This window comes from Coptis chinensis, chromosome 3 (assembly GCF_015680905.1).
Source record: "Coptis chinensis isolate HL-2020 chromosome 3, ASM1568090v1, whole genome shotgun sequence".
In the NCBI taxonomy this organism is placed as follows: domain Eukaryota; kingdom Viridiplantae; phylum Streptophyta; class Magnoliopsida; order Ranunculales; family Ranunculaceae; genus Coptis; species Coptis chinensis.
The window spans coordinates 78,798,346-78,814,154 of record NC_141458.1 but is presented as its reverse complement, the minus strand read 5'-3'; the positions used below and the strand labels follow the sequence as shown (position 1 = coordinate 78,814,154).

The following is a 15,809-nucleotide window of genomic DNA, read 5'->3' as shown; positions in this document are numbered from 1 at the left end:
GTCCTCACCCTCTTCCTCAAAAACACTACAAGTATCCTCAATGGCCTCATTCGAATGTGTCGAGACATCATCCAGCCGAGTGCGGTTTGCAAACTTAAAGGCCTGGACATGCTCAACAGGAGGGTCCATATTATGAGAATGCCAATAGTTATCAAATTCTTCCTTCGTCACATCTTTATAAATATCTTCTAAAGTGTAATCATTATATTCATCGTCAGGTGGATCAGTGGGAAGTTCCTCAGAGGCATCGCTCAAGTTTGAGTGGTCATCCGAAACTAGTCCTAAAGAGTTGTTTACAAGAATTTCCTCATCCAGGTGGGGTGTGGAGTTAATATCATGGTTAATGGGAGGGTTTTCGGAAGGTAATGGTTCATGAAATGTAGGGTAGGTGTGAACTAGGTTATTTGGGTTAGTTATGGGAATAGTGTCGATCCGGCATGGTAGAAATGTCCGGGCGCAGTGAACCTAGTATCTTTAGGTTTTCGGTTTATTTCCTGAATTATTAATTTGTTTTGGGCCATCATTTCATCGAATGTTGTTATGAGGTGAAGCTTGGTGGTGTGGGTCCTGGTTGGTATGGTGTTTGATAGTCATAGTTATTGGCATTTGAGTGACTCTCGGTTGATATCGTCTTGTGATGGGTTAGGTTGATTTGAATGGCTGGTTGATTGTTATTGGTGGAATTACATGAATAGTTTGGATGACTAGAAAACTCTTGATTATATGAGTCACTATAAAAATTTGAAAATTGAGGCTCATAATTATTATTATATCCTATAGTAGGCTCGGACTCTTGATATGATGGGCATTGAGAAGCCCAATGAGTGGGACTACCACAAGCATGAACATGGTGAAGGGTTCCCATAATGATTACAAGATTGCTCTTGATATGATGGGCATTGAGAAGCCCAATGGTCAGGACTACCACAGCATGAACATGGTGAAAGGTTTGCATAATTATCATATGATTGTTGGTCTACATATTGATATGCCATATTGGTTTTTCAAATATATTATAGGGCAATTAATATGCAACCACAACTCTAAGCATACATTTCTAGATAGGCGTGTGGTATTTCGTTTTAAGAAAACAAGCCTGATTATATTAGAATTAAAACTCCTATGACAGAAGAAACGAGGAGTGAAAGAAGGAGTACCTGAATGCCTCCTTGCTTCGCTTACGAATAGCGTCTTGTTTACGCGTGTTCAGTGTATATAACAAGTTACAACACTAAAAAACTTGAAAAATCAAAGTTCGAAACAAACCTGTGGAATTCGGAAAATTTTGCTTAGGGCGCAAATGCGCTCTCTTAGGGCGCGGTTGCGCTCCTTGTTCCAGTAACTTAGCGCGGGTCGCGCTCAAGATGGGGGCGGGTCGCGTTCGTGTTCCAGTAACTTAGCGCGGGTCGTGTTCCAGCTATAGAGTTAGCAAGATCTTTACACTGAGCCGTGGTCGCTCGCAGGTAAATTTGTCGCGGTATTTTTCAACGCTGAAACGGATAACCACAGTATGAATCAAACAAGGGTGGGTAGGTTTAATGGGACTTAAAAATGACTAATTCTACTATGAAAACAATGCTAAAGTGCAACTAAGATGGCAGCGGCGCCATTTGATAAACGTGAAATGAGTAGTTTACCTACGAAATGAACGATGAACTCAAAACGTAAGTAAACTAAACTTAACTTTATTGATTATCAAAGATTCTACTCTCAATGCAAATTGCACTAAGTGGAGTAACAAATTCATTCCACTCCTAGTTCTCTAGCATGGAATGTTTTCTAGCCTAATTAATCGGTCTTAAGTCTAATGAGAGCTTTACGAAGGGTGTTAAACTACGATGCAATGTGAAAAACAATATGTTGAATTTAACTACGAATACTATGAAAATATGATTGTTTTTGAATCTAGATAAGAATTAGAGGGGAATTGAATCCACCTCGAATCCAACTTAATAACCTAGCATAGATTGTTGTACCTCGATTCTTACGTTCTTACGGCAAGAGTTTCGAGTTCTAATCCCTAGTCTTCATGACATTTCTACCAAGTACTAACTAGCATGTGAGGTCGTCCACCCATTCTCATGGCGAATCACGACTTTCTAGAGTGGAATAGATTCTACAACGCTTCTACACTATACAACTAAGTTTTCATCAAGGCTTAATCAACCCCTCTAATGGAGGTTTTAGCCTTGATTCATCAAACTAACATTTCCCATTGAATCTAAACTAAACATAATGTAAAGAATTGAAATTTACTTAATTAAACAATAATGAAATATAATTTAATGACTAAAATGAAATAAGGACAGGAATTGAAATTAGATCTAGAAATGGAAATGACAAAAATCGAAATTGATAAAAATACTACTTTATTGATCTAATCAAAATGAAGAACAAGATTCAAAGGTTTAATCTAATACAATAATTGAAATGGAACTAAACTTAATTAATCTATATGAAAAACTAGATCTAGAATTCATTAATGGAGGCTACTAATCTAATCTATTTCTAGGTCTAACTATCTACCATTAACAAAGAGCTAAGCTTTGGTTTTTATACTTTAAGATCCAAAAATCGTGCATGGGCTTGGAGCCATGTTTTGGGCCAGAGAATCAGGCCCAAAACCCAATTATTTCAGTCCAAAAATGCCTCTTCAGCTGCAGTTGGTTTTAACAGACTTTTTGTCCACTTTTGCTCCTCTGATTGGGTCAAGGCTTGGACCATTAGAAAGCTCTTTCCGAGCCGGTCGTTTTGACATAAGGTATGCCCCATTCGAGGTCTGAGTCCAAAGATACGGCCTTCGGAAGTTCTCACGACTTGTGTCTTTGTTTCACCAGCGTCGACTTTTCAGCTTTTGACCGGGCTTTAGAAAGGCTTTGTCTTCTTGAATCTTGGTCTTTAATCACGGAACTCCTTAGTAACCGACCTTAGCTCCTTTATCTCGCTAAAGTGGTACATTTCTGCACATAATGGACTCTGAACCCTGAAATGCATAAAAACACGTAATCAGTGTTAACTCTTACTACTATTACTCACATAATTGGTCTAAAAGTATGACTGTTACAGGGTTAAAACTACAGTTTTGGGCTCTTATCAAGAATGAAGGAAGTTTATATAGGTTTTGAGTTTCCGAAACGAAACGGCAAGTTGCCAAAAAGCTTTAAGGCAATTGCCGGAAACAAAATATTTCCAAAACCAAAAACGGAAACAACCCATATTTTCTATACCAAAACAAACCTAATATCTTTTAGGTTGAATTTAGGATAATAACTGCCTAACTCATTAAGATTTCATCCTACCACAATATCTACTCATAGCCATGCCAATATCGGCAAAATTCCCAACAATCACCGTAACACGACTTCTAACAATTGTGGATCATATAAAAATCATGCTAGAAGAAATAATACCACCCCCAAACAATTCGGAAAGGTGAGATTAACACAAAAATCAACGCATTATTTGAAAAGAACCACATTAAATTAAAATCGAAATTCAATTTAAAATTAACTACCGAATTCAATTTTAGCTACTGAATTCAACCACTTAACATCCAAACTAATAAAAACAATAAAACAACTAAATAACATCAAAACAACAAATTTTTCGAAACACCTAGCCACGTGATGAAGATGGACCATGAGATGGAGAATGGGCCTGGGATGAAGATGGGCCTGAGCCATCCGTCCTTTGACGACAACACTCATGCCTCTCAGACTCATCTGAAACAGAATCCCTGGCAGCGGTGCCATTTGATAAACGTAAAATGATAGTTTTACCTACGAATAAGAACGAGACTCAAACGCAAGTAAAACTAAGACTACTTTTGTGTGCTAATTATCAAAGATTTCTACTCTCGATGCTATTGCAATAGATTTGAAGTAGAATATTCGTTCCACTCCTAGTTCTTTAGTATTAACATTTTCTAAGATTATCGGTCCGATCCAAAGTTAATAAGAGTATGATGGGAATTATACTACGATGCAAATTATGCTAACAAGATACGAATAACTCAACTACGAAATGCTAAATTGATACTAGATAAAGAATTAGGAGGGGTTGATTCCACCTTAACTCTACTTAATTAACTAGTGAAGATTCGTCATAATCCGAATTGCAATGCTTTCACATAGCAATTGGGTGTTCCTAATCTTAAATTGTTCATGACAATCTCTACCAACTAACAACTAGTATGTGAAGCAATCAAACCCATTCTCATGGTGAACTAATAACTTTCTAGATTGGAATGGAAAATTACGACTATTCTACTCTAACAAAATCAAGCTTTTATCAAGGCTTCCTCAAACCCCTCTAATGGAGGTTTAGCCTAGAGTCATTAAACTATCATTTCCAATCAAATTTAAACAAGACATCATATAAAGATTGTAAATTTACTTATTTGAATTCAAATGAAGATCTAATCATGCAAGAATTAATTGAAACTAGTAATGACAAATAACTAAATCTATGAATTGAAACTAAAATGATTAATGGAAAATGAAACTAGATTATAATTTAACTAATTATGAAATGAAGACAACTAATTTATGAATTCAACAATACTAAAACTAAATAAGAATTTAATCAAATAACTAAATCGAAATTAAAAATTAATACTTTATTATAAAACTAAATATGATTCTAAAATAATAATCTACTTGTTCTAACACTAATTAATTGAAAGGTAAAACTAGATCTAAAACAAGATATGAAAATAATTAATGGAGAGAAAACTAGATCTAGAATGATTCACTAATAACTACCTAATTTTCTACTTACTTAAGAGTTAAGTCTTGTGTGTTGAAATGGAGGAGACAAGATCCACATGTTCGTGCATGGACTGAGGAGCCATATTTTAGGCCGGAAAATAGAGCCCAAAACCCAATTTTTTCAGTCCATAGAGGCATTTTCAACTGGATTTTGCTTCAATAGACTTTTCGTCACTTTTGCTCCTTTGATTGGGTCAAGGTTTAGACCATTGGAAAGGTCTTTTCGAGCCAGTCATTTTGAGATAAGGTAGGCCCAATTCCGAGGTCTAAGTCCAAAGATACGGCCTTCGGAAGTTCTGCTGACTGTTGTGCGCTGTTTCTGCCCGCGTTGACTTTGACTTTTCAGCTTTGACCGGGTTTAAAATGCCTTTTTCTCCTTGAATCTTGGTCTTTAATCACAGAACTTCTTAGCAACCAACTCTTTCTCCTTTATCTCACAAAAGTGGCACTTTTCTGCACATAATTGACTCCAATGCCTGAAATACATAAAAACACGTAATCAGCATTAACTCTTATTTATTACTCGTATAATTGGTTTAAAAGTATTATTATTAGGGGTTAAAACTACAGTTTTGGGCTCTTATCAACCTTCAACCATTTCTCTTTGTCTGTACCTTCAAGTGCCTCTTGATAGTACATGGGTTCTCCACCATCCAATAGTAGAACATACATATGTGGTGGATACCTGGTTGAAGCTAGTCTCTCTCTGTCTGACCTCCTTGCCCCATCTACTGGTGCCTCAAGAGAATGCACTTCTGCTTGCTCTGGTGGTGGTTCATGCACTTCATCTGCATCTTCTATACTAATAGGTTCTACCCCATCATGAGTAATATGATTCTCATCATGAGCTTCAAACTCATGGTTCTCTGCATTCTCAATGCTTTCTGCAGGTTCCACAGTAGGAACTTCTGGTTCTGAATCAACAAGATCATTGGTGAAAGCCTGTAGCTTCTCACCCTCCTCAAAGTCTGTTATGGTTTGGTCTTCCAAGAACACAACATCTCGACTTCGGATTACCTTCTTGTTAATTGGATCATAGAGTTTGTAACCAAACTTTTCATCTCCATAACCCAGAAAAATGCACTTCTTGGCTTTGTCATCAAGCTTGGATCTCTTATCCTTCGGAATATGCACAAATGCCCTGCACCCAAATACCTTCAAGTATCCATAATCAACATCTCTGCCTGACCATACTCTCTCTGGATAGTCACTATTCAGAGGCTTCGACGGTAATAGGTTGATCACATGCACGGCTGTATGCATTGCTTCTTCCCAGTAGGTTCTAGGTAGCTTAAAGTAAGGCATCATGCATCTCATCCTCTCTACAATGGTATGGTTCATTCTATCTGCTATTCCATTATGTTGCGGTGTGTTGGGAACGGTCTGCTTATGACGAATCCCATGACTCTGGCAATACTCTTCAAATGGCCCAATGTACTCACCCCCATTATCTGAGCGAATACACTTTAACAACTTCCATGTCTCTCTTTCCACCATGCTATGGAATTTCTCAAACACGCCAAGTACTTCATCCTTGGTCTTCAGACTATATGCCCATACCTTTCTTGATGCATCATCAATGAAGGTCACGAAGTATAAAGCTCCCCCGTGGAACTTCACTTTTATAGGACCACATAAGACTGTGTGCACTAGTTCAAGGACATTGTCCTTTCGGTGAGGCGAGAATCTTTGAAAAGACACCCTGTGTTGTTTTCCTACCAAACAGTGAGTACATGTATTTAAATATGTACCTTTAATGTCTGGCAAGGCCTTTTGCTTAGTAAGAACTTCCATCCCTTTTATGCCCATATGACACAGTCTCTTGTGCCACAGTTCGGAGGAAGCTTCTTCTTCTGCCGCATTTACTTCTGCTTTACACAAACTAGCCTGTGTTTTGTAAAGAGAGCAAGTTTTCTTCATTCTATCTGGCTGCTACAATGGAACCTCTGCTCAGTTTCCATACCCCGTTACCAAACGAGTTTACAAAGCCATCGTCATCTAACTTCCCAGCCAAAATTAGGCTTAGCCGTATGTCAGGGACATGTCTTACATCCTTGAGTGTCAAAGTATAGCCGACATTGGTTTCTACATGAACATCTCCAATGCCTATAATCTTCGAGACACCACTGTTACCTATCTTCACTTCACCATATTCACCACAGCTGTAGGTAGTGAAGAATTCCTTGTGCGGTGTGACGTGATAGGATGCTCCTGTATCTATCACCCACTCTATATCCTGGCATGAGGTACTAAGACAACACACACCACAATCTGACACAATTCCCACTAGGTCATCGACTAATGCGGTAGTATCTCTGCCTGTGTTTCTGTTGCTCTGCACCATGTCTTCATGTTCACATTTATTCTTCTCATCCCTCTTCAATGTTCTGCACTCATATCTGAAGTGACCCTTGGTGGCACAATAGTAACATTGCCTCTCTGCCTTAGGAGTTATAGCTTCACCCCTAGATTTACTTCTGTCATCACCTCTAGAATGAGATGGTTTCTTGTTTCTACCTCTCCCCCATTTCTCTCAAGGATCTCTGAGTGAGAGGAGCTGCCTTTTGAACTCCTTCTAGTCTCCTCATTCAACAAAGATGCGGTAGCCATCTCCATGGTAATGATTCCATCCTTGGCTGCTCCGTGTAGAGAGACTGCTAACGTCTCCCAACTTTTGGGTAGAGAGCCTAATAGAAACAAAGCCTCAACTTCATCTCCCAAATTAATCTTCATCAAATACATCTGATTGATGGTATTATGTACTTCGTTAAGATGCTCAGACATTGAAGAACCTTCTTGGTACTTCGTGTTGGCAAACTTCTTAACGACCAACACTTTGTTTCCGCCCGACTTCCTCTCATAGAGGTCTTCGAGTTCCTTTCACAAGCCGAAAGCTGTAGTCTCTTGGGATACATGGTGAAAGACACTGTCGTCAATCCACTGTCGAATGTACCCAATTGCTTTTCTATCAAGCTTGCTCCACTCAGCCGCAACAACCGTTTCCGGTCTTTCTCCTCCATTCTCAATAGGTTGTGTCAAGTCTTTGCAATAAAACAAGTCTTCCATCTTGGCTTTCCAAATGGTGTAGTTCTTCCTATTCAGACTCGTCATACGAGTGTTCATGGAATTGTCCATCTCTACAAGTTATTTAAACTCAAATCTTCTCTCAGGAGTTTTGTCAAATACATTTCGACCAAGATTTGGATAACACCCTAGGCTAATCTAACCTGGCTCTGATACCACTTGTTGGGATTTAACACTGATACCAATCGATTCCCCACTACACAGATAACTTGTATTTGAACAATAACAACTCAAATCAACAATCTAAATAATTCCTACAACCAAACTAACATGCCCAACTCGTTAAACAACTATTAACAACAGATAATAATGTAAAGCAGTAAAAGCAAACCACAACACAAAGATATACCGTGGTTCGGCCAATGATGCCTACTTCCACAAGAGCTAGTCTTTTTATAAAGTGGGAAGGAAGATTACAATCACTCCTTGCAGTCTCTCACCTTACTAGATCACTCATTTTTCTTTACAGGTTTGTCTCTCTGTAAAGGTTATCTCTCAATCTTGATTGCTTTCAAGATTGAGTTTCTCTCTTTGTTCTTGTGTATTTTCGTGTCTCTTCTGAGTGTTAGGTTTTGCCAAAAACCCCAACCTTTATTGCAAATTCGCAGTCCACAAAAATAGAATTCTTCGAAAAATAGGCATGGACGTGGGTCGCGCCTTGGGAAATACCAAGTCGAGCGCGGGTCGCGCCTTGAGCAATCCTATTCTGAGCACGGGTCACTCAGGCTTCTGCACGCAAGCGAAATCCTTTTCTCCTCATGTGAGGGATAACTCCAACACATAAATCCTTTTCTCCTCATGTGAGGGATAACTCCAACCGTAGGTGCAAAATTAAAGCAAGTATGCAGGAGTTTGCATCATTTTTAATTTCTGTTCACAATTTCTATTAATTATCTATATCTAGCTTCTCTCTAATCGCTATCTCTTTTTTGTGGGTGAGGGGCGCCAAATCTTCTACTTTTAGATGTATATTATTTAAACTTAAATCCTTGTTCAAGTCATGAATAATTAAATATAGTAATTGGCTTTTTCATGATAATGACAAGCAAAGTCATACCCACCCTTGCCTATTTTCAAAAAGTTTTTTTTTGGTTAAGATCCTTTTCAGTTATTTTAGGTCTAATAATGTTGTAAAAGTACTCATAAGGTCCAATTTGTTATCAACAGCGTTGATTCCTTGATAGTCTTCCAAGTTCCAATTGGTGATCGCCTTTAGTGGTTGCATTGTGATTATGAGTTATTTGCTCGCACAATTAGAAATCACAAGGTGGAGAGGGCAACTAGGGTGAAGTTGCTCATATGGAAAATCACAAGAAACCTTCTCCTAACTTGTGACAATCTTCTAAAACATAAGCTTAAGATTGAAGAATATTGTTGTTTCTGCTAAAGGAACAAAGAAACAGTAGCACGTCTTCTTCTTGTGCCCCTGGATAAAGAGGCTTTGGTTATGCTCCTACCTAGGAGTAAGAATAGAGGTGAAACTTTTGTGAACTCTAATTGGCTTGAGTTCTTTAGATAGAAAGACCTAGAACAGAATGCAAGTGCTCTAACCTATGCGTGTGCTCTACTGTATTTTATATATATGGTGGAGCAGAAATGACTGTGTAATGAGACGGAAGGCACCAAATCAGGAATGGATGCTGAATAGAACATATGCAACATGAGCAGAAATGACTGTATAATGAGATGGAAGGCACCAAATCAGGAATGGATACTGAATAGAACATATGCAACGTGGCAAGAATGGCTATATATAACTAGGAGTATGGCTACTGATATGGTCATTACAGTAATGTCATTACTACACCTTAGGCTACAGCCTTAGACACAGAATGGTGCCCACCACCCCCTGGATGGGTGAAAGCTAATTTTAGTTTTTCATATGATCATTATAGGAAGGTGTCTTACACTGCTATATTGTTATCAGCAGGAACTGGAATGGGAGTTTTGTTGCACCTGCAACTAAAATGGAGTGAACATACTCAAAGATGCATGCGGGTCTACTGGCTGTAGAGTTAGCATTGATGACAACTAAGGAGAAGTAGGGGCGGATCTAGGATTTTAGATAAGGGGCTGCCATGGAGTTAATCTTTAAAGATTTTTTTAGGAACCAATAAGCTAGCATTGATAAACAAAAGAATTATCACTTTTATTACCTTACCCAAAATGGACAAAATAGTGTTTTCACTATAGACCTAGACAAATATAATAAAGAAATGTGCAAGAATAACATAGCACATTAGCATCACACTAGTGAAGTTTTGACCTGCGTGGATTCTTATCAAATACATCTATTATTGCATCCAAATCAACTTCTTTAGCAAATTCCCGTTCAATGTAAATAGTCATGCAATCTGCAAGAAATTCATCCCCCATCTTGTTACGAAGTCGTGTTTTGAGCAATTTCATAGTTGAGAATGCTCGTTCTGTAGTTGCCGTGGAAACAGGAAGTGTCAAGACAAGACGAATCAATCTATCAATCAAATAATAGATATTGATCTTTCTTGTTTCAACTAGTCTTTGACATAATTCGGAGATGGTAGACAACTTCTGAAAAAGAGGATGCTTGAGCACATCAAGTTTGTAATGTTGCAGTTGACTTCTCAAATGATGTATCTCTTGTTTCGTGAAGTCTCCACAATAAAACTTTTCTGCGAGTTTGCAAATGTCATCAATGCTGAAGGACTTAAAAGCATCTTTCGGATCCAAAGTAGAACTAAGATAAAGAAGCTCTATTGTTTCTTCTAGAAATCTGTTATTTAATTCCACCAACTGGTAATCTATTACAGCATTAAATAACTCGACGCGGTAGTGGTGCTCAACTGTAATTTAATCTTTCTGCTGGCAAGAACGACCTGTACCCGCCATGTGTCGAGCACCCATATCAGGCATATCAATGTCATGTTTTTTGCAAAACAAAATCACATCACTAAGGAAAGCGTCCCAAGAAGATCCTCTTAATTCTTGAAGAAGTGCTTTTGTATTGGAGACTAAGCTGATAGCATTTAAAATGTCTTGGGACTTTTCTTGGAGGGCTTTACACAAGACATTAGTAATTCCCATAGTCTTATGCAATAAATGAAAAAGAAAGACGAACTCAAAACTTTTCATTGCAAGAATAGCACCTTTAGCTTCTCCACGCATAGAGTTGCTTGACCCGTTCTTCATGACGCTTTCAAGAACTATACAAATTGAATCAAACATCTCTTTCAGGCTACAAACCGAAGCAAAATGAGAACTCCATCTAGTATCTCTTGCTCGTTGCAAAGTAGAAACTTGATTAGCTCCTTTTCCAGTAACAAGTTCACCACTAGCTACCAGCATATCAATTTCATTTTTCCGAGTATCTTCCAACTCCTCGTTTTACGGCAGAGCAACATGAAGATTAACAATAGAAGCCAACTTGGAAAAAAACAACCAAACATCAGAAACATCTTTAGAAGCCGCAACTAGAGCAAGTTGTAGACGATGTGCAAAGCAATGCACATAATATGCATATGGACACTCCTTTAGAAACAATGCCTGTAATCCATTCCATTGACCACGCATATTGCTAGCACCATCATAACCTTGACCTCTCATATTTATAATATGCAAATTATGGCAAGCAAGGATATTGCATATAGCTTCTTTCAAAGTTAAAGAACAAGTGTCTTTAACACCAACAATACCAAGAAAATACTCTCTAACAAAACCACCTCTATCAACAAATCTTAGGACAATCGCCATTTGCTCCTTGTTTGAATTATCTTGTGCTTCATCAACAAGGACACAAAATTTTGCATCACCAATTTCCTCACGAATTCTCTCTCTCACTTTATCGGCATAGATATGCAAAAGTGTCTTTTGAATTGAATGTGAGGTATATGTAGCATTTCTCGGAGCATCTTTTAATAATTCTGCAACCTTGTCATTCAACATCGCTGCAAATCCTAACACTCCCTTGAAATTTCCACCATTTTTTGACTTTTTGGACTCGTCATGGCCTCTAAAAGAAATCCCTTGTAGTGCAAGAAATTGAATACACTGAAGAATAGTTTTGACTAGCAAACGGTTCTTAACAACCTCTTCTTTAGATAATGTATTTAACACATTATCTATATGTCGAGAAGGATTCATGAAATTTTCACAAGCTATCATCGCCGACCTATGAGGTGAGCATGGACCTCCTTCATGTTGCAAAAAGGAACACTTCTTTCCATTATTAATCTTCTTCCAACATTTAAAACCTTCAACAGTGAAATGGGATAACCGGGCGGATTTATTTCAAATATAAAACATGGAAAACAATAAGCTCTATCCGTATGGAGTGAGTACTCTAGCCAAGGAAATAGTGTGAACCAAGAGGAGTTAACCGGCGAGTTTATTTTCCGAATATGGTGGATGGATACTCTTTCTCATTGAGTTCAAGTAACCAACGCCCCTTTCCAAGAAAAGCTCGTCGAACATCATCTTGTTGATTAACCGGGTAATTATATATTGAGATGCGTTTACCGGATCACGTTCAAATAAAGATGTGGAGTCAACTTCTCCAACACTAACTCTTTGGGCTTGAGGAGAAGGTTCAACTTGCTCAATTTCAACAACTTGAACTTGTGAAGGAGGTTGGCCATCTCTATCAAGTCTTGAAATATCAAGACTAGATGATGTAGAAGTTACATCATTTTTCGGGTGACATCTTTGGGTTTAAAGAAGGAAAACATGGTTTTCATTTTCTTCTTGAGCTTGATGTTGAGACATTCTTACCTAAGATAGATCATAATAATTTAAGTAATCAATAGTTTGCTCTATACTAAAAAAAAAAAAAAAAAAAAAAATATCACAATAATAACTATAATAATATTCAACTAATTAAATAAGACAAAAAATTAAATGACAATCTAATACTCCAATATAAACTATAAGTTAACAAGACAGTAAGTCAAGTAGAGAATACATTAGTATTTGAAAATTAAAAAACAAAAACGAAATAAAAAATATAGGCATAATACAAAACAATTTACCTTAGCCCTTAGCTAATGAATAGCCGAATATGAAATAAAATGATAAATAGGTTAGGCGTGGAATTGGAATTGCCGACTGGAAGAAGATAATAATAGAGAACAAAATTTTCTTTTTGTGAAGCGAGACATGCGCCGTCAGTGTCACGACCGCAGTGCGTTCATTTTTTTTTTTGTTGACCTTTATGTTTTTTTTTTCGGTGTTACTTTTCTTGAGAATCTTGGATTGTGAGTTGTGAGAAACTGTGATAGAGAGATAGTGACTTGTGGCCCCTATTGTGAGTTGTGATTCTTTTTTTTTTTTTTTTTTTTTTTTTTTCGGCTAATAGAGTAATAGGAAGTTAGAAACAGCAAGAGACCAAACTATAATTGATTGTGACTTGTGGGCCTATCATCTATGAGCTACTGTGCATACTACTATTTTTTTTTTTTTTTGGGAAAGTTTGGGGTCAGCCCGGTCAGCCAACCTTTACATCCGCCCCTGAGGAGAAGGACTGTCCGAGCCTCATTCTGGAGAGCAACTATGGAGAGGTGACTCAGAGAATAATCAGAATAGAGAAGAGGGACAGGCCCACAGATTGGCATCACATAGTTGTAGTGGATAGCATCATTGTTTTGTGTAATCTTTTTAATTCAGTTTTATGTAGGAAGACTGCTAAGGTAGTGAACTACCAATCTTCTAAGCTTGCTCATTGGGTGCAACACGAGGGACTAATAGATATGAGGAGACCTTTATTTCACAAGTATGTGGATGAATGAAACTGCAGATTCGTTAAAAAAAAAAAAAAAAAAAAAAAGAAAGCGAGGTGGAGAGGCATAATACAATTCCACGCCAGAGCTCGGCGCCTTAGTTTAAATGTGCGTTATGTGCAAATTGTTTTACCTTGACTAGGGGTGCAAGTGGATATCCAAATATTCGAATCCGATTCGAATTCGTATTCGAAAAATCAGATATTATCCGAAAATTTCAGATTTGGATTCGGATTCGGATATTTTTTTTATGTCCGAACTGGTTTCAGATACAGATTCGGATACTGACATATCCGCATCCGATAATATCCGATCCGATTTAAAAAATTAATAGTTATTATATATAATTAATTTATTCATTTTTTATTGTACAAAATATTATATAAAATCATAAACTAATAATATAAAACTATAATAACAAAATAATAATAATAAATGACAAATATAATATTTATACTAGTTTTTATAGTGGTAAAATGAATTATTCAAAACAAATAAAATTTTAATTAATTTTAATTTTTGGATCGGATATTATCCGATATCCGTTTCGGATATCCGAAATCGGATTCGGATAATTTATTTAATATCCGTTGGATTCGGATTCGGTATAAATTTTCGGATTCGGATTCTAATATAGCTATATCGGCATCCGAACCTATCCGTTTGCACCCCCTAACCTGGACTCGGAAAATTTCTAACATGCTTAGACTTTCTCTTGATGACAACTGACAAATAGGCTCCAGCTCAAGCCCAATTAATTTGGGGTTGGGTTGAATATGGTTTCAGCTCAGGGGCTTCAGAAAACATTCTGCCAATCGAACGTAATTCACTCACAATAGCACTGTATCTGGGCTTTGGGCCCAGCCCATAATCCAATATTTAGAATAACTTAAAAGACGCATTACTGGATTTTCTGGTAGCTTGACTTAATGTATTTCTGGGTTTCTTCTAATTAGTGTATGGTTCGTGTATCCTCCATTTAATTCAATCTATGGCTGAATTTTATTTCAAGGATTAAAACGGACTGTCGTATAATTTGAGCAAAACACTTGCTAAAGGATTTGGCGCTTCCAGGGCAGATGGATTGAAGCTCTAAAGTTAACTGTTGTCATGATGGAAATAACATGGATTGATGGATAGAACAAACTTCGTATTGCAAAGGACTTTCATAGTTCATTATGTGACAAAATCTTTGGCAAGTGTGAGGGAGTAATATACACTTATACTGAATATTAAGCACGTGTCTAGTACACTAGGAGGATTACACTCATCCACACGTCTAGGTCGCTAATGATCAGTTCATATAGGTTAAGTGACTTCATCAGCATCGTGAACGCTCTTCTCCCAGAACGTCCACGTCCAGAACGTTAAGCGTCCAGAACGCTCACATTAGCTAGCACCCCAACGGCTAGTAACGTATGGCCTGCCTATCACCTTAAAGACCGGAGTTGTAGGTGCGCACGCCATTACTTTACCACTGAATGCTTTTATGGCTCTTTAAATGCCATCAAGTCCAGAACTTGACCCGACGCGGGAGAGGAGGAGGTGTGAGCAGTACCCTCAACTATATAAAGAAGAGGAGGAACTACGTTTGACCTGATTCAAATTTCCCTAAAGAGAGAGAGCTTGATATGTAGGCAGTTCGTCCACATGAACTTGGTCAAATTTAATTCAAGATCCACATCTCCCACTACCTGCCTACGATTGTAAGGATAATCCAAACATAACCTTTACATTGGCGCCGTCTGTGGCTCGATTTCTTGAGAAACCACAGTTCATACTTTCAAAAAACCATCCAAATCTCAAGCCACGAAACATGGAAAGCCTACAGGAGCAAGTCTAGAACCTGGTCAGCCAACTTGGCACGATGAACGACAACATCACCTTGCTCCCGCAGGAAAACGTTGCACTAAGAACCCAGGTTGATTCCCAGAACCCGAATGGAGTCACTGATGAGGACGGCATCAACGAAGTGAATCAACAGATCAACAACCTCTCCCAGTGAATCGATCAAAATACTGTGAAGAAGACGCCACCCAGATCGTTCAAAAGATGCTGAAGACATACAAAGCCTCCCCATTCATAGCGGAGGTACTCAGTAAACCCTCCTCTCAAAACTTCATCCAACTGCGCTTCGCGATGTATGATGGCAGTACGTGTCCTGGTCAACACGTAGCTCGCTACATTGAAAGCCTCACACTCTATA

The 15,809-nt window shown here is 37.9% G+C and overlaps 2 protein-coding genes across 2 annotated transcripts; both read right to left on the bottom strand.

Moving 5' to 3' along the window:
• Positions 1–10,021: 10,021 nt before the first annotated feature.
• LOC147510980 (uncharacterized) lies at positions 10,022–12,083 on the bottom strand. Its single transcript, XM_086599356.1, has one exon. The coding sequence runs from the start codon at positions 11,991–11,993 to the stop codon at positions 11,217–11,219; it is 777 nt and encodes a 258-aa protein (XP_086455482.1). The 5' UTR covers positions 11,994–12,083; the 3' UTR covers positions 10,022–11,216.
• Positions 10,683–11,177, bottom strand: LOC147510981 (uncharacterized). The gene has a single exon (XM_086598314.1). The coding sequence runs from the start codon at positions 11,175–11,177 to the stop codon at positions 10,683–10,685; it is 495 nt and encodes a 164-aa protein (XP_086454440.1).
• Positions 12,084–15,809: the final 3,726 nt, after the last annotated feature.